This window comes from Mycetomoellerius zeteki, unplaced genomic scaffold (assembly GCF_001594055.1).
Source record: "Mycetomoellerius zeteki isolate Tzet28-1 unplaced genomic scaffold, Tzet1.0 scaffold96, whole genome shotgun sequence".
Taxonomy (NCBI): domain Eukaryota; kingdom Metazoa; phylum Arthropoda; class Insecta; order Hymenoptera; family Formicidae; genus Mycetomoellerius; species Mycetomoellerius zeteki.
In genome coordinates, this window is record NW_017257999.1 from 1,201,366 (window position 1) to 1,219,959 (window position 18,594).

The following is an 18,594-nucleotide window of genomic DNA, read 5'->3' on the forward strand; positions in this document are numbered from 1 at the left end:
ACCCTAGTGAGTAGGTTATATTGCACCCCGGCCGAGGTCGCCTGACGGTCGTGTATCGAGAGCGCGCGGTCATCGAGCCGCCTGCTGCATTATTTCCGACATAATCGCATTCGTCCGCGGTTTATCGGCTCGCCGTTAAATCGATATATCAGGTACGCGCGGAAGGATAACCTGCCAAAATGAGATCCTCCCATGGAAATTTGTTCATCCACGTTTATCGTTTATTCGGTATGTTTGAAAGCTCAACGACATACTTTACTCTCACGTACACTCCAATACGTACACTCAGAGAAAAACATAGTGGTAGCAACTATAAAGTTGACAACTGTAATTTTTATATGTAGAATTAGTGTACACAGTTGAATGAACTAATGTACACAATTGAAGAAATTATTTTATGATTGCATTAACTACAAAACAGTTTTTAACTCTGTACATTAATTCTGTGTTTATCATTTCATTTAACTGTGCACATATAAAACTTGTAGTTTTCACTTTTATAATTTTGTCATCATGCTTTTTTTTTTTATGTATAATACGTTGAGGGCTGTTAAAATGTCAGAAAAGATGAAAAACATATAGAACTAAATAAATAAGAGAGATTTAAACGAAAACAAGAAATTTTGTTCCTACATGAAAATCAATACACGAATGCATACATACGCACTGTGTACGAAGATTAAAATATATTAAATGTACCGTGTAAAAATGTACGTATCGCGCTGTGCGTTTGCTTTATGTGACGCGCTTTATTTGATGATAGTATATAGACACTTCAATATATGGCTCATCGCAATACACTTCGTTCGCGGAGCCATGGCAAGCGTCGTTTTTAATCACCGCGAGCACCGACACTAAAGGGAAAACCCGACAGTTATTGAGCTATTCAACTCGTCGTGGGTGGTAACGCGAGTAACGCAGACCCAGTAAATCTCCATGTAAAATCGGCGAGCGTGCGGCAGCAGTTCTAGATGCTTCGATTTACTATGTTTTTGCTCCCGCCCTCGCTGGTAGCGATATAACACGGTCAAATGGATTAACGCGTGGTGGACGAATGGTGGCGTACGAAATGGAATTTACACAAGTTTTTAATTACCCGAGCACCGTCTTGCAAGACGGAAAGTTTCTCTCTCTTACTCTTCTACTTTTCGATTTAACGAAGAGCAGCAGTTGCCAGCAGCGTCAGTGCTCGAAGAGCACAAGTGTTTTCACCTCTTCGAACACTCGGCTCGGCGCACAACCCCGTCATTGCTCGTCGTCATCCCTTTTGTACTGCGTTCCCAGTCGCAATTTATAGCCATTTCGTGGGAAATATTCTCTCGGTCTCTTTTCCTCTCTTTTTCTCTTTTTTTCCTCTCTCTTTTTTTTTCTTTTACAACGAAGTCGATTTCTGCAACTTAGCTGGCAACCCTGTTTTATTAGACGCGATCTGTATTTACGATTGCCCGCTCCAGAGATGGACCATTTTATTCTGCTGTTACACCGTCAATGTTCAATGAAATAGGTTATTGGCGTGATCGATGGAGGTTACAGATTTTATTCAGCTGAAGCTTATTTATTTCTTCTGCGTTATTGATAAATTATTAATGTTCGTACTTTATGTTTGCTTATAAATTTAAAAAGTAAGAAGAAATTATTATCTGAATAAAATTCGAATGTTATCGAAACGTGAACAAGAAATGTTTTATGCAATCATTAATATTATATAATTGATGAAATTTTTCCACCGATGACGACCAGCAATTTCGCGACTGTAAGTGAAAATACGGTATTGTAGATTATCAATCAACGCACAGAAGGATCGATTAGTCTGCTATTCAGAGAACCGTCGTTGCAAAAGTGGAGCTCATTGAAAAATTCTCCTCGAGCGAGCAACGAGTTCGCGAACGAAATCGATCGCGCTTCTCTCGCATCGGTAACGCTCGAAGGTTTCTTCCACGACTTTTCTAGGGTAGACTGGAGAAGTATCGACCGAAAATCTAAGGCTGCAGAGCTTTCCAAAAGGGAAGTATCGCGGCCGAACCGACGACCCGAAGAAAAAGAAACCGGTCACTTATCGAGCCTTCTTCACCAATGGTTTTCACCCGCAAACCTCTTGAAACTCCTTTTCACGTCCGGAAAGCCGCGTTATCGTCGAATATCAACCCGGACTGCTGCATCCTCGGAATAACGCTTCATCCGTTCATGCGTATAAAGTGAAGCAGTCGCTTTTCCAAAAAGCGTACTTGCAGATTCTAGGATTTCTTTGTTGAGAAGAATCGATCTTGATGTGATATTCAGTGGCAAACATCATTTATTTGGAAAAGCACGAAGCGACATGCGGATGTTCCGAATGATACTAATCGATTCTGTTCAAGAGGATTCTGAGTAAGCCACAAGAGACAGATGAATTTAAAATTAATAAAAGAGATAGGATTCAGAAACGTATTTAAAAAAAAATTTTTATCTTGAGGTTTGCGTGATTAACTTGCGAAGTAATCCTAAAATAAAATCGTGAATAAATTGACGAAATTAATATTACCGTCATTAAAGTCGAATCATCGCTGAAATACGGGCCGTCGGAGCTTCTGCGAACGTACATCGACAGTTTGACAGAAGTGAACCCATTCAGTCAGACTCGGACTCGACAGGAATTGATAACGAGCTGCTGTTTGAATCCAAGTAGCCCACTTCACATGAGGGTCCGTTTTAGCTAAATCCTCCGATCACAAGAGTAGGATCCATTTGCCCAAGTGTGTCCAATTTCCCGCTGTCACCACGATTGTCAAGGGTATCTTTTTTCGAGATTTTAAAGGAAGAATTACGTATGGGGTCGAAAAGCTACCTTTTGCTCGCGCACGTAACCGCATAGAAAGCGAAGAAAGTACGAAAAAGGAGTAAGTTGACCGTTATATCGAACGCTTTTCCATCCCCACATCTATCCCTCTTTCCCGTCAATTGGGGATGAACGTCGAGCGAAATTCACTCATGCGTGAGGAGTGAGACAACCACGCGATCGAAAGTACACGTCCCGATGGGACGGAATCGCGTTTCCAGTGCGCTATCAAGAGAGAAAAAGAGAAAGAGAGAAAGTAGGAACGTCAGCATTACGTAGCTCGATGGACCACGAGGAATCTAATGGAAGAAGAAATGGAGATGACAGAAATCGCCAGAGACGATATCTAAGGACAGATCTCGGTCACTGAAAATTGGAAGAGTAAGGCGTAGCCACGATCTGGAAGCGGGCGGTAATTACGAAATAGTTCCTGAGAAATATGGGAGGATCTACGTTCTCGACCATTCGGAGACGGACGTCTTTTGTACTTTTATAAAAGTATCATCGTCGTCGAAGTACGCCCGGGACCAATCGCTTAACTTTCTTCCGTATTAAGGCAGTATCGATTATCTTTATTTTATTCTTCTCGTTGATACGCGAAAGAACTGGTGCTTTGGTTGATTCGCTCTAATATTTATACGAGCCCTCAAGCTCGAAAAATTCTTTCTCGCTCCGCTGGAAAGAAAAGCGGATTGTTAATCAAGAAATTACCAGCTGTTTTCCTTCTGATCGGATAACTACTGCCTAATTAATAAGCGTTTATTAAAGAACGAATAAAATAAACCGCCAGTAGATGGAAACGCCTGTAATTCGACATGGATTATTAATATTTCAATTTGCAGAAGAATTGATTAAACAGAAGGAACTAGATTTGTTTACAGATCTTTGAAATTACTCAACACAGTTTACAGATTTTAAATCTTTAAAAATTTGGAAGAATTTATAAAATGACGTAAGAGATAGTTCCTTTATATAAAAGGAAAATAAAATTCTGATCTATCAACATTAAATCCATCGCTCAGACACTTAACGACCAGTCTTCGTAAAGAACGGTGCCTTGCCCATCATGTGCTCATTTTTCGGTCATCCATAAGTCGAGCTTTATGAGTTTGAGAACGGTAGAAGAAAGAAGAATCGGTGTAATTTGACCGCGTACGTTTTATTGAATATCTTTTGTCCAAAATTACGGGACATACTTATCAAGATAAGTTCACAAAAAATATGAAGCGTCAAGCTGTCTCTACCTCCGGAGAGACATTTACAGAACAGAGATCTTAATTCCTACTAGATAAAATTGTCGGAGAGTAAAGTCAACGAGATGTGAACGAGATCGTCCATTGATTCCGACTATTTTGTAACGAACGAGTGAAATTAACTTCTCTGTAGCGTGGTAACATCGACGTGAGAACTTTGAGATCAGGTTAGGAAGGAGGATACTACGCGACAAATATCGGAAGCTGCCAATGTGAACACTGATCTCTCTTGAGAAACAGTAAAGTCCAATAAGCGATAATGGTTAATATTCAACAGACTACGAAATTAGGCGAGATTCTGATTTCAATTTTAATCTAAGTAATCGTTTCTCGAGGATAACGATCCACTGCCAATGACAGCCTAATAATTCTGTTATATCACAAGATTGAAAGAGAAATATGAGAGTAACGTCGATGACGCAATTTAAGAAAGACATCGGCACTCGTCATTCCATGTTTGTTTAATTACAATCGCAATCCTATAAAATTAGGAGCGCGCGTTAAAGAGAGGGGAGGGAAGAAGGTGCAGAAAGAAAGAAAGGGAGCTGGATAAATCCGCACCGAAGTCGGTGATATGTGTCGCGCTGGCTCCCGGAGCCTCGATGACCTTGACCCCGCGAGCATGAAGCACCCATCGAGGTCAGCGGGTCTCGAGGTTGCTATGGCGCTTTTCGGCATGGTTTGGCTGCTGCGCGTCCGCTCCGAGATGCGTCGTTGCTCGAAATGTCGGCACGAAGAGATGCTCGCACAGCAGCAGCAACAGCATCAGCAGCAGGTGCAGTTGCAGCAGCAACAGCAGCAGCACCATCATCATCACCACCAGCATCACCAGCAGCAACGTACCCTATCACAGGCTACCAGCTTGTTGCAGACGATGTCCGATGACGGCGTCAGCTCTTCCGCCAACACCCTCTTCACGCTGGACACTCCTGGAGCGGCTGGTCCGGCCGGAAGTTACTGTGAAGTGCACGGATACGTTCAGGCAAAAGAAGGTAGAGTGTTTTTCATGTCTCTTTATCAGTTACTTTTATCGGGCCGATTTTTTAATTAAATAATATACTTCTTTAATATCGGAAAATCATTAAATTTTGTAGAATATAATTTTTCGTTGTATGAGACAAAAAGAGTTTTAATTCTTTCACTTCAAACTATAAATCGCATACCGTGTGCATTATGCTCATTTTTTATTAATACGCGCTTTTCGAAAGTCTATTGTCTCTCAACTGCTCGAATGTAAGTTTCTTGGAAAAGTTTCGTGTTCCATAAGGAATAGAAGCAAAGACATGAAACTTTTACAGGAATTGTACGGAATATACCCGACGGTGCGTGACTTCTATTGTTCGTATCGCGAAAACACCAACGCGCGATAATAAGAGAAATCGTTTCGAAAGAAAGAAACGAATCTGATGCAACATGCAACTCCCTCGCATTCTCGATAGCTTGAAATACGACTAAACGTTGCTGATATGCAGAGTGCTGTTAAATGTAAAACACGTCGCAGTATAATGTATGACGGGAATTATCGACATACAATCGTCATAACACGTCGAGTACACAAGTAGCTTGTTTCGTTTATTCCCCTTTCTCACGGACTATCCTGGAACGCGACCTACTTCGATTCCAGTCGCTTCTCCGCCGTAAATTCAAAAAGTTCTTGCACTTCCGTTTTTCGATCTTGCTACGGTAATGCGGCCCCGGCATATTGCAGGAGCATAAGAAAACTTTGCCGAGTACGTGTCGTGATGCAGCCAAAACGTAAAGCGCTCGCTCGTTAGGAAATATTATCGATGAGACAGTGATGGATGAGGCGCGCTCGTGCATTTCAGAGCAGTATTGTGCGGATAATAAAAAAGATTTATAAAAAGTAGTACAGTCCGATCGACGCGCGCCGCATGATAATGTCTGTTGGAAAATCAAATGGAACTTCCGTTTGTGATGCGATTCGCGCATAAAGGAAGCTGCCAACGAACTGTTGTATGGTATTTATCAACGCCCTTCATCTGCCAGCCGCGACTATATTATGCGAGTTGTGGAGTTTGTTTCACGCGGCTTTTATGCGACGTTGTTATTGTTCTATGAGCAGCACAAGGCCTTTTCCCCATTCGTCTAAATGTTCGCGAAAGCTTGAAAAATCAACCTCGATATGTCAAACTAATGACGATGATGTAATGACAATCGGGAAATGTCTAAAATTAATAGTTGTGATTTTATTATGAATGTGGACGGAATGAAATGAATTAAATATCACGTTTTTAAGAATACACAGTAAAAAAAGAATATATATCTTGATATGTAAACTTATAAAAATAAATATAATAAATGTAAAAGCTTTTTGGTTGATTACATGATTCATAATCAGTAATATATATTCAAAAGATCTCGGTATGAGCAGTCATTTCCATGAAAGAAATTTATCTGGAATTCGAAGATACAATTACTAATACTAGAAAATGTATTCAATAATTTTTAAAAGCACCTCGATTTATGAAATCTCAAATGATGATTTAGAGATCATATACATATTATTGAGCAATTAGACAAATTTTTATCCCTTTTATAATTATTTTTACAAGTTTATATAACAATATTTATTTATATTCTAATAAAAATGACAGGTTTTTTTTGTAGTATAATATTCACTTCATTTCATGCACGTTACACAAAGTAACAGCTATTTAATTTCAACAACTTTCTGATTGTTATTTATCTTACAGATTCAGATCGTGAATAGCAAATGTTAACTGGCTTTTCATCACGGTAGTCTTGAACTGGAAAACGCTATGAGATAGCATACGAGACGCTAACACATGTTACCGTGCAAGACGGAGTTTAACAGATGAGCGAGTCATTGTCGGATTATTGTAACAGTCGTTCTTAGCACACAGCTGAAGCTTAGCAAGCATTAGTCTTTCAAGTACGTACATTAACAGACGGCGACGAGAGTTACTTACTACTAGTATTCAAGTGAAAGTCTCGACTTTAGTCTACAATAACAGGATTAATTTATGTCTATTCATGTAGACTCCTGTAGATTATTACATGAGCATACACAGTAAAACGAACTGAGGACAGTTAATATTTAAAAAATTAACTGAGAATTTGTTTAAGTCTAGGTAACACACACACTACAAGTACAATTTTATTTGTCATCGTGATCGCGATAAGAAAAAAAGAGGAACCGGATATTACCGGAGTTAAAAACAGATGAGCCGGAAAGAGGGTCAGTAAATTTTTTATTCTTGTTGAAAAATCACCTCAGTCGTGCGTCGTGCCGACAAAGGCGCGCTTTTGCGTGTCTGCTAGTTACACCGCGATGTGTGTAACTAAAATCTGCAAAGCTTTTCCGGATAGAGCGACAGATGAGGAGAGAAAAGAACCTCTTGTCTGCCGGATTGTCTCCTTTCTCTCTTTGTTTCACATCAGTCTGTGGCCGCACTGACACCAACACGCATATGTGCATCACATACGACCTAGTTATGAAATAGTTCTCCTTGCGTACGGTATAACGGTGACTCGGCGATATCGCGCTTTAAAGCTGAAAGCATGTTCGTGTTGTGTTGGAACGGTGGCCGCCGTATTGTTTCGAGTTTATTATCTTCCATCCAGCCTGCAGCATCCCGCGGGGACACAGAGGGGTTAGATAAAATGGAACGGAAGAACATGTTGAGAAAGTAGGGGACAGAGGAAGGAAGATCGGAAAAAAGTTTTGGACTTTTGTGATAATAACAGCGGCGCGTTCTGCCCCAGGACGCAATTTTTCCGTAGATACAAGGTTCTCTAACTGAAAATAATTTAAACGATACGTGATACCTCGGAACCAATTGCACTTTGAGTTGAGTATATTATCTTTCTCTCAGATTGCGGAATTGTAATATCAAATATGATAATTGGAAGGAAGCATTATAAAGGAAGAAACAGAGGAAAACTTCAGTTTCTTGGATATATCTCCGCAATAAAATGATCGTCTATCAAACCTTAATATAATTCTTCTCTTTAATGGAAGTTTTTTATTCGGGTATTGTTTTTTATTCGAAGCTTTACACTGAAGCAAAATTTTGCTTAAAAAAGATTTGAGCCAATTAGATGCCATTAAACGATTGTGACAGACAAAAGAGGTATGCCTTTTCGTAATTTTGAATATACATATATGTGTCTGGTATGTGTGCTGTAATTTCGTAAAAATAAAGGTAGTTAGGCGAACCAGTGTCTGTCGCTATGCTGTACTAATGAGTATAATTAAAAAAGTCTCTTTCTGAAGCCGCTCAACACGCATTCTGCGTACGTGACATGTTATATTAAAAGGGAATTTCACAATTATCTGTGAAATAATAATGTACTCTTCACTATTCATTAATACTATTCATTATAAGACGTAGAAATTGATTTACATTTAAATATTCTTTTAATTATAGATTCGATCCGAAATCAATTATTTATGAAATAAACAACGCAACATATGAGTTAACAAAGAAAATTAAAGCATTATGATCAGAGAGTAGTGCAATCACTGGAAACGTGATTGACATATTTATAAATGTTTATTAGTATTTGTTACTAAAAAATAATCTTTCGCAAATAATCTTGTTGAGAAAGATATTCAACAAACGTAATCGAGGTACCCGGAAAAGCTGGGAAAGCTGGAAAAGCTATTTCAGTACTTTCATAGTCAAAGGACAAAGGCTGCACCAATTTCAAACGTTTGTCTCAGTTTTAATTTTAACCGCTATCTTGTGTATATATTCTGACGAAATGTTTTAAGTTCTTCGTATACTATATGCGGGGAAAAACGGGAATATTTTGTTTAAATAAGATTTATAAAATAATTGTCAGTAAGAAAATATTATTTTCCGTGGTTTATAAATTTGCAATAAAATGTTAATTACATCATTTAATGGTAGACGAAACATTTCTTCGCATTTTCTACAACGAGCGAAATTTCGAAATTTTGTACGCGTAAACTATCTCGAGTAAATTATTTAAATATTATGTATGCACACTGTTTACCATATTTTTGTATAATCGATTCTTCCATTTGTACGAACATTAAATTGACGGTAATAGTTGTTCCTATGTTCCTACAATTTCATGACCGAATTACTTTTTCTAAAATCACTCTCTAAAAACTTTTAGAGAACATTAGGCGCGACTATTATTCGTTGCTGTTACGATTAAATGCGCGGAAGATGGTCGAAAGAAGCTCGCCGAGAAAAGCAATTTGCGAGCTACTTTCAATCGATTATCCGCGCAGGATCTTCCGCCTCAAAAGTTATAATTTTACATCCGAGAATTCTCACTAGTTTCATTCAGACGCTCCATAAAATTTCCTGCGAAAATTTCTGCAATTAGTCATCATATCTCACAGATTTCAGAATTTCATTTTGAAAATTAAAGTTAGCATGGAGAAATGTAAAGGCGGACATCATATATATAAACAACATATTAATCTAATTACATTTTGTTTAAAGTTGTTATTATTTTATGTTGAAATTATTTTTTAATTACATAGAAAAAGCCATTTTTCCCTCTTCTCTCTCTCTTCTTTCCTGTCATTTCTCGAAATTAATTAAATTAATTAAATCTTATATACACATTTAATTACGTTCCTACTATATATAGTAGGAAAATGAAAAGTATGCTCTCTTTTTAATAGATCTATATTAAAACATCACAATATTTTGTTGCTGTAATATAAAGAATAATTTATTATTTAAATTAAATCTTGAATTATTCCGAAAAATATTTTCATACGTTACAAAAAACAAGCTTCTTGAATATTAATATCTATTGTTGGACATGATTATTGTACAGTACCGTGCGTATAGTTTTCTTTGTATATGTAGAGCATTTTGTGCATATACTTGTCGATCTTTGATTTCTTCACCAAATTTATATATTAAAATTTCTTTGTTTCTTATAAAATTATTGAAAGGTTGTAACGTATCTCTCAATAGAATTGGAATTAATTAAAAATAAATGTATAGATTTAATTCTAAAGTTATCCCAATTAGGATTTAATTTTTAGTTTTCTGAAACTCAAGATTTGAAGACACTGATTGATAGATTCGATATATAAGCTTAGGTATCGGAAAAGTAAAAGATAAATCGGATAAAATTTTCGTTAAGGAAAAATCGATTCAAAGCCGCGCGTTGGAAGAACCTAATGACCAATAAAAGACGATAGGAGATGCGGGGAGTCCTATATTTCACCATATCGCACAGTGAGCTATATTCACTTCTAAGTTTCGACCCTTACTAAACTAACTGCACCAATTAACTTACACTCCCCCTCCCCCCTCTCTACCTCCCCCTTTTCTACAAAGCAATTAGCGGTGCTTGTTCGACGCTGCCATCACTTTCGCGAACAAACTCGTTCTGTCTTGTCGAACATCGCACAACCTCCACGCTCCTCCAAAGACTACCTCCACGCTCCATTATAAGGAACAATCTCCTTTGTCGTAAATCTTTCTCGTATGCTGACTGTTTTCTATTCTAAATGCAGATATTATTATGATAACAACTTCAAACAAAATGTAATGAATCTGTTTAAGAAAATTTTAACTTTCGTTTCCTCTTGTTATTACAAATGGGTGTATGTAAGTAGCTAGAATTTTGTTTGAGAGGCGGGGGCAAATTAGAATTGAAAATTTTGAACCCGGAGGGGGGGGGGGAGTAGCTAAGTGGTATGGATTGATTTTGTTTATATATTATTATTTTTAATTAATTCCTAGCAGGTAAATCACAGAATTACATATATTTAATTTACTTTATATTTTTTTCTTGAAATGATAAACTGATTCTTCAAACTACAATAGAGAGAGAGAGAGAGAAAAACAAATTTATAACATTAGCGGTCTTTGATTCTCAGGAAATCTTTCCATAATTTTCACCTCCAATTCTTTCTTCTTTTCCAAAATTAATTTCTTGTGAATACTCATTAAACCTAGTCCGTAAATGTATAATTTTTTAAATTTGAATTCAAGCCTTGCAATCACGAACGTGTCGACGTGGTGTTCCTGTTCACTCATCTCAAAAAAAAAAAAAAAAAACGTCATCAATTTTATGTCAATGAATCTCGCATAATAACGATAGTTCAGTGATACAACTGCATCAAAAAGACAGCAAGTGACACTATGACATCATATTACATCGTTCATTTAGATCTGAAAGAACAAAATTGTATTACACTTCTCCGACCACACGTTTTATCGATATGACTTCACATACACATCATAACCAACAATAACGAAGAAAATCACATTGCGACAGTCAAATTTACATCGTCCGTTGTCAACTACTCACCGACTCATGTAAATTGTCATTACATTATCTATTTAACTGAAGAGGGACCGATCGTTCCGAAACGTTTTTTATATGCTATATGCACTTTGAAATTAAAATTGATGTTTAAATCGAGTCTTGTATCGTTCTTATATTATATGCTTCAACTGTAAAAGGCTCGATTATTGTTTATACTTATAACGACCTTAGTTTATATTTTATAATTTTTTAAATATTATTTTGTTCTTTAAAATTTAAGAATAGGAGCATCAGTCTCCTTGCCTCCCCCTCCCTTGGCTATGCCCATGATGGGTATATACTATATTATATACGAGTACATAATAGAGATAACGCGTACATACATGCAAAATTCACATGAATTTTACGGAAATAATTCACAGAGATGTATACAGCAAGATGGAATGCGGCTAATTATCCACAGCCGCATAACAATTCGACGTGTCATATTAATTTGGGTATGTATAACTAAATTTGCCTTTTAGCGTCTGCTCGCGCAGTATTATGCTCACATGAACGACGTCGCAGACTGAATGGATAATTAGTGCTAATGAAGATACTGACGTTTTCATATGAAGGTCACGAGTATAATAGTTTGAGCAATAATTATTCGCCATGATTCCAAGCTTATTGCGTTTAGCAACGTATAAACACACATTACATGAAAGTCATATAATTTAATGGTTACTTGCCTATATGTAGAGTGTTGACATTCTAATCTGCTGAATATGAAAGAATCATATCAATTTCTCGAAAATGTGTGTAGTGCAGATTGTATCATTCTCGCTCTATTACTTGAAAAAGAAATACTTTATCGCACTGTGCTTTTCTCTTCTTAACTTGAAAACAAAGATAATATTTCAGATTCAAAAAAGATACTGTATTATGGTATGTACAAGTTTAAACAAAAGCGCATTATGAAGTAACATTCATTCTCTCGCGTTTTATTACACTTTTATTTTTGCTATGTCGCGCTAGATATTAACAATGTACATTATGCCACACTGTGTTCAAGATAATGCAAGAAGATAATGCGACAAAAAATGGACCTAGCATTATCACAATTACTGATAAAAGATGCGAGTATTAATGTTATATATATTTTACGAATAAAATTTTCTTTATTAAGCGCATTCATAACGAGATATAATTGGAAGTGTTGTCAGTCATTTTAAGTAATTATTATTGCACTTTGCTTTATTTCGCTTTATCAAGACAGCAGACGTTACTGCAGTCATACTGCGGCCGCAGTTCAGAGTACTTTCCCATCTCGGTATACGAGACGGTGCAAGAATGGCTGGATCGCGAATCGCAATCAACGACGAAAGCTACGAATGCATCCGTGGAGCTCGGCCCGCGGGATTCGAAGAAACGAAGTCGAGCAATCCCACAAATGTTCCCGTTAGGATCGCGTCTACACCCGATGCGGTGCTCGGCCACGACCCGCTGCATTTCTGACATTCCTCTAAACGCAATAATGCATCCGTCAGCCACCCGATCGGCACGCACGATCGCTAACTCGCGTCTAACTCATAACACATCCATTGTCGTAGACGACGAGGCGATCCATATATCAACTAGGAGCAAAATAATCGGCATTCTCTATTGGCATGTTGATGTCTCGAATTCTTTTTCATTTTTTTTTTTAATCATTTCGTTCCACGTTACGAAAAATAAAATTGTTTGAAGCCACAAAAGTTTTGACGGTATAAATTGCAGGAATCGCTAACGAAAAAACGTATCGTGCTATATAAAATCAACGCATGATAGATGTGGGAATTGTGTTCATCCTACTTGCACCTTGGCAACAATACTCCTAAACAATAGAAGAAGTAGCGCGATACGGGATTTCTCTTTCTCTCTCTTGTCCCTCCTCTCCCTCCCTCCCCCTTTCTCTGCCTTTCTCTCTTTCTCTCTCTACCATTGCACTCACATCGAAAAAAACCTATCCTGGCCGTAAAATGAAATTTCTTGCACAATACCTCGACGGCACTGTGCGTAACAGGCAACAATGGCAGCGTTTCTGGCGACGCGGCGTCGTAGTCTCGGAGATGTCGCTCGAGCACCAAGCTCGACTTGCGATGTCACGTAGGAAACTCGATTTCTCGCGATTAAGTAGCTATTATTATACGTTATGACTCTTGCGAGGTCCCGACTTCCTGCGGGGCGGTCCCCCTGGAACCGCCACGTAATTATGTCACCTCGAGAGTATGACGTTGACGGAAATCTCTCACTTTCCGCCTCCCTTCTCTATCCTTCTTCTCTCTTTCGCAACGAAATTCTTGTAACTTTTTGATTGATTGCACGGATCGTTCCACAATTTAAAAAGAGATTGCTATTTCAGAGACTATATAAATTTAAGTTTCATCTTAATATTGTAATTTGCATTCTGCGGATATTTCACGATATAATACATCTCCTATGCAAATGCAAAACCTTAATGTGTTCTCTATGTTATGCTATTAACTCCAAGCTTGATTTATGAATCCCCAGTTTCTTCCAAAATTACTTCGTCAATCCCGTGGCAGGTAATTTGCTTGTCGAACATTAATCGTCAAATTGCTGTGATATTATATTTAAAATTATATTGCACATCTCTTTATTTTGCTGTAATCGATAAAATGAAATACGATCGAAAAAGCAAATTGTTTCTGTTCAACTTTAAACCAATTAAAAATTTATCGGAAATAAAGGGGTGTGGGACGATATTGGGTGAGATGAATGATGGTCGAGTTATTGAGGAAAAATTCGATGAAGTATTAATACCTTCATCGATTTGATCACGGTGAGCATAATTCTCAGCGAGTAATTATAAAGCTGCGTCCATCGCGATAGCGAATTCATCTTCGTGGCGTTAGCTTAAACCGATTAACAGCGTCAGTCTGTGCGGCCGACCGACCAATGCCGTAGCGAATCCGATAATAAATATGAAGGGTTTGATAAATTGCTGTGGCGTAACCGACCTTCAGACACTACTGGCCCTGCACGACGTCCACCATTTATCTTATCCAATGTACTTCATCGACTGTATGAAACTTGATCATTTTCGGAAGAGAACTCTCGAATGAAGGAGAATTCTCGGAGATTAACCGTTGCTTAATTTCATTGACGTGCCTCAATTTCATGATACATTCGCAAAATTTAAAGGTATTAAGGCTTAACTAATGAACTCTATGTGAAGAGTACAAGCAAATTACTATACATGCACAACATATATAATTTTTTGTTTCTTCGTAAATTATGTTTTGTTGCAAAAAACGATTTCTTCGCATTCGATTTCTTCGATTTTGCAACATATTATTACTGTATTTTATTTTATATCTCACCAATCTCTCATCGTCAAAATCACGTTTTTTTTTTGCGAACAGGATTATCGCGATTAATTAATTACTCACGAACGTGCGAGATGCAATAATCTTGGTCCATCATTTAGCAAACTCGATGAAAGTCAGAAATAAACAAGCGCGCGTGCATCCTGTCCGTCGTGCGGGACAAACGGGGATTAAAAATGAATTAACCCCCGTGTTATCGTTTCTCGTGCAGCCATGAAAGATTATACGTGTATATATATGTGTATATATATATATATATAGAGTGAGTCACCTAACATTAGACATCAGAACCTGAAATATCTTCATCATTTTTCATGATACGAGAAAATGTCTAAGGAAAAACTTATTTGTCTCGAATAAATAAATATTAGTAGGTATAAGTAAAAAAAATTTGTTAAGATCATTATTTTCGGGATTTAAAGGTCATCAGAAATATTTTAAATGAGATAACTTAATTTTATTATTACAATATTATAGCTAGCAAAAAAGGCACACATAAATCATGTACGATGTGTTGACCTTCAAATGGTCCTCTGAGGTGAGTGCTGTATCACAATGACTATGAAATCTCGCAAATAATGATCTTAAAAATTTTTTTATTTGTAATAATTTTTGTCTTTTCGGAGTAAATAAAATCTTAGACATTTTCCTATTAAAAATATCGGAGATATTTCAGATTATAATTTTAGATGACGTCTTGTATACAATATATTTTTTTATTAGAAATTTATATACGTGTGTGTGTGTGTGTGTGTATGTGTGTGTGTGTGCGTGCGTGCGTGCGTGCATAATTTATAGTAGAAAATATTCGGTGCGATTCATCGATCTTATTCATTTAAGAGGAAGAAACCGAAGGTGAAAATTAAAGCGGGTAGATCCTTTGAGGAAGTCGTAATATTATACCTTCCTCAAAAGGATAATATAAAAGAGATATATGTATGTATACTGAAGTGAAGAGTACTCAAAGAATAATGCTTGTGAAATAATTATCTTCCTCTTAGAAGAAGCTTATAAAACTCTTGGTGTGTGTTAAGTTATTATAAAATTATCAATTTTGAGTACAAAAAACAAGTTAAAATCAGTTATATATAATAAGAATTATGATAATATATGAAAAATATAAATAAATAGGTTATATTCGATTGGTACATTATTTAGGTTATTCTTTAATCATCATATACATAAAAAAAATGTAGTACACGCACATGTCATTCATTTCAGTATCCTCACATTTATTGCACTATTTCGCCACGTAGTTTCATCATCGAAACTAAGTTGGGAATAACGCAGGCAAAACGCAGCGCGTCCGAGCCAAAGTAAACATAGGCATACTAATTAATACCGCTATGTTTACGTGTCAGTCCGTAATAAATGAGAAAGTAGTCGTTATTCATTTAAGAGTAATGGCAGCTACGTCACCGTTCCTCGTAAACGTCGTATGTTTGACTGAAATGAAATGAAGAGAAAGATATATATCCATTTGTCAGCTTATTTAATTTTTGTCAGAACTAACTAACAAATATAGTAAAGTCAAAATAACTGAACGAAACAATTCGGGACGATCCAAAATTGTGAGATATCACTTTGCAGTAAGACAATTAATATTTGAAAAATGCATGGAAAGCATTGCATCGAGCAGCGTAATAAATGTTTGCCACTATTTTTATCGGACGCCATCGCGTGTCAGCGACGCTGTTTACGCAATCACGTCAACCACGCCGACTTTATGTCAGATTTTTGCAAGTCGAGTAGTGGTCACGTGCTAACGAAGCATACGTAATTAAATCGCCGGTTGTAAAACGTAACCGTAGAAATATCAACGTTGGGGTATTCAGGTGTTTCTCATCCCACCTTTTTTCACCGTGTACAATCCACCAACCAAACTCTCTCTCTCTCTCTCTCTCTCTCCTCCCCCCTCTCTCTCCCTCTTTCTCGACCTATTTGTCTATGTGCCATTCCGTCCGCATAATCCGATAAACGTGATCCGCATCTTGAACAGGGATTGGACAGGCCATCCGACCATCCGAGGCCCTCAACAAGTTCTAGAGAAGAGCCATTCGTCGATGAACCGACCGGTCATTTCCATAAATGCTCGTATTTAAAAAAATGAATCGATTATGAGTAGTTTATGGATAACTAAAAAGATAAAATAATTTTATGGTTATAATTATCATATAATTATGATATATCCGAAAAAATGTCTAATTTGCTAATTAATAACTTAGTTATATATACATTAATCTTGATCTTAATAGCGAATATTTAAATAATTTAGTTACATGTATGTTAATGATAAAATAATTACAGATAATTATACAGATAAACTAATCTGACTGTAAAATACGTAAAATTGATATGCCCGTATTTAGAACACGCGTTTTTATTCTTAAAATTCTATAGTAAAGTAACTAGATCCTATATGACCTACCTGAGCGTTGCGATTTTTTTTAATTTTTTGCTATCCGAAATTGAAAACTGATGATTAGATTTAAAAGAAGAAAGGTAAGGCACATTTCTGAATATTAAAGAATATATAAGACATTTTCAAATTTATCTATGGATGAAAATTTTAAGAAAAAGTAGCATTTAGATTATATTGAGTACATATATACCCAATATGACCTAAGTATGTTTCCCTCTTGATCGTAAAAAAAGAATAGAAGATAAAGTAATCCAATGTTACATTTATAAGATTACAAATTTATTAATATTAATGTGTTTATTGACATTTTAGAATACACAAAGAACTATTTTCCAAGCAATTGACTTATCTACTTATTTATTTATCTACATACTTGCATGATTTCTTTCAGATGAATTTCCATAGTCTGGATAACAGTATACTAAGAAAAATATTACAATCGATGTGTACACTCAGTGTACCTAGGAATACGATCCAATTCACGTTGTAATATTTTTTGGTAATTCATAAAATTCTTTCTTCTGATTAATCAAAGAAGCATTTGCAGCGTTAAGAGGATCACATCCTAGCCCATATGAATTCTCTCTCTATTAAAATTTCCTCTCTTTGATTATAAACAAAATGTTATGACAAAAATATAAAATAATACAGTATTGTAAAGCATAAGTACAACGCTACAATAAAATGAACCGTGGAAATTAATAACCATCTCTTGGTATTTCTAGAAAGCAATTATTTACCTATGAAATATCACATCACGACTACGACATTCCACATTTTGCTTTACTGATAATAACAGATTGAACAAATTGAGCAATAGACTAATGCAATCGAATCAACGGACAGCCTGTACGACTTACTATAAGTGCTATCTGTTGAATTAGCCGTGTAATTATCCAAACAGCCAGTAGGGTATATTAATATTGAGTATTAAGCCATATAGATTACCTTGTATGTTACATGTAAACCTAAATGCGTGATATTGTAGTTAGAAATGAAATTCTGAATACCGACTATAATGTATACATAATATTAAATATTTGATAAATGTTGTTTTAACACAGATTTATATATAATGTCGATAACTATACCTTAACGTTAAAATTGCAATGTTCTCTAGTGAACCATACGATTCACGTGTATTTAGGTTGCTATGGAGCTTGTATCGCTACCTTTTAGCAAAATTTGACTGCACAGCAAAGCCATTAACCGCTGTGCACAGATACGATGCTCTGCACTTAGACTCAGACGATGCCCTGCGGTCGATTGGCAATATCCAAGTCACATTATGGCAATCTCTCTATTTTACGATGATTAGGATATAGTCATTAGGATAAACAGAAAACAGTGCAAGATAATAATAGTATTCTTAATAATTTTAGTATATCTACTAAAATAGTAGAACAAATGAAAATAATTATCTCTCAATGTATGTGTGTGTGTGTGTGTGTGTGTGTGTGTGTGTGTGTGTGTGTG

The 18,594-nt window shown here is 36.4% G+C and overlaps 1 protein-coding gene across 9 annotated transcripts in view; it reads left to right on the top strand.

Annotated features, from left to right (window-relative positions):
- Positions 1–4,391: 4,391 nt before the first annotated feature.
- The window catches only part of dlg1 (MAGUK family member discs large 1), a 327,809-nt gene continuing 313,606 nt past the window's right edge, over positions 4,392–18,594 (top strand). For 4 of the 9 annotated variants that reach the window (XM_018460685.1, XM_018460687.1, XM_018460686.1 and 1 more), the window contains exon 1: positions 4,395–5,060. In XM_018460685.1, the coding sequence (XP_018316187.1) occupies positions 4,643–5,060 (418 nt within the window). In that variant the 5' untranslated portion in view covers positions 4,395–4,642. Of the gene's footprint in view, positions 5,061–18,594 lie in introns of all 9 variants that reach the window. The other 5 variants (XM_018460681.1, XM_018460682.1, XM_018460684.1 and 2 more) reach the window with 4 other exon arrangements.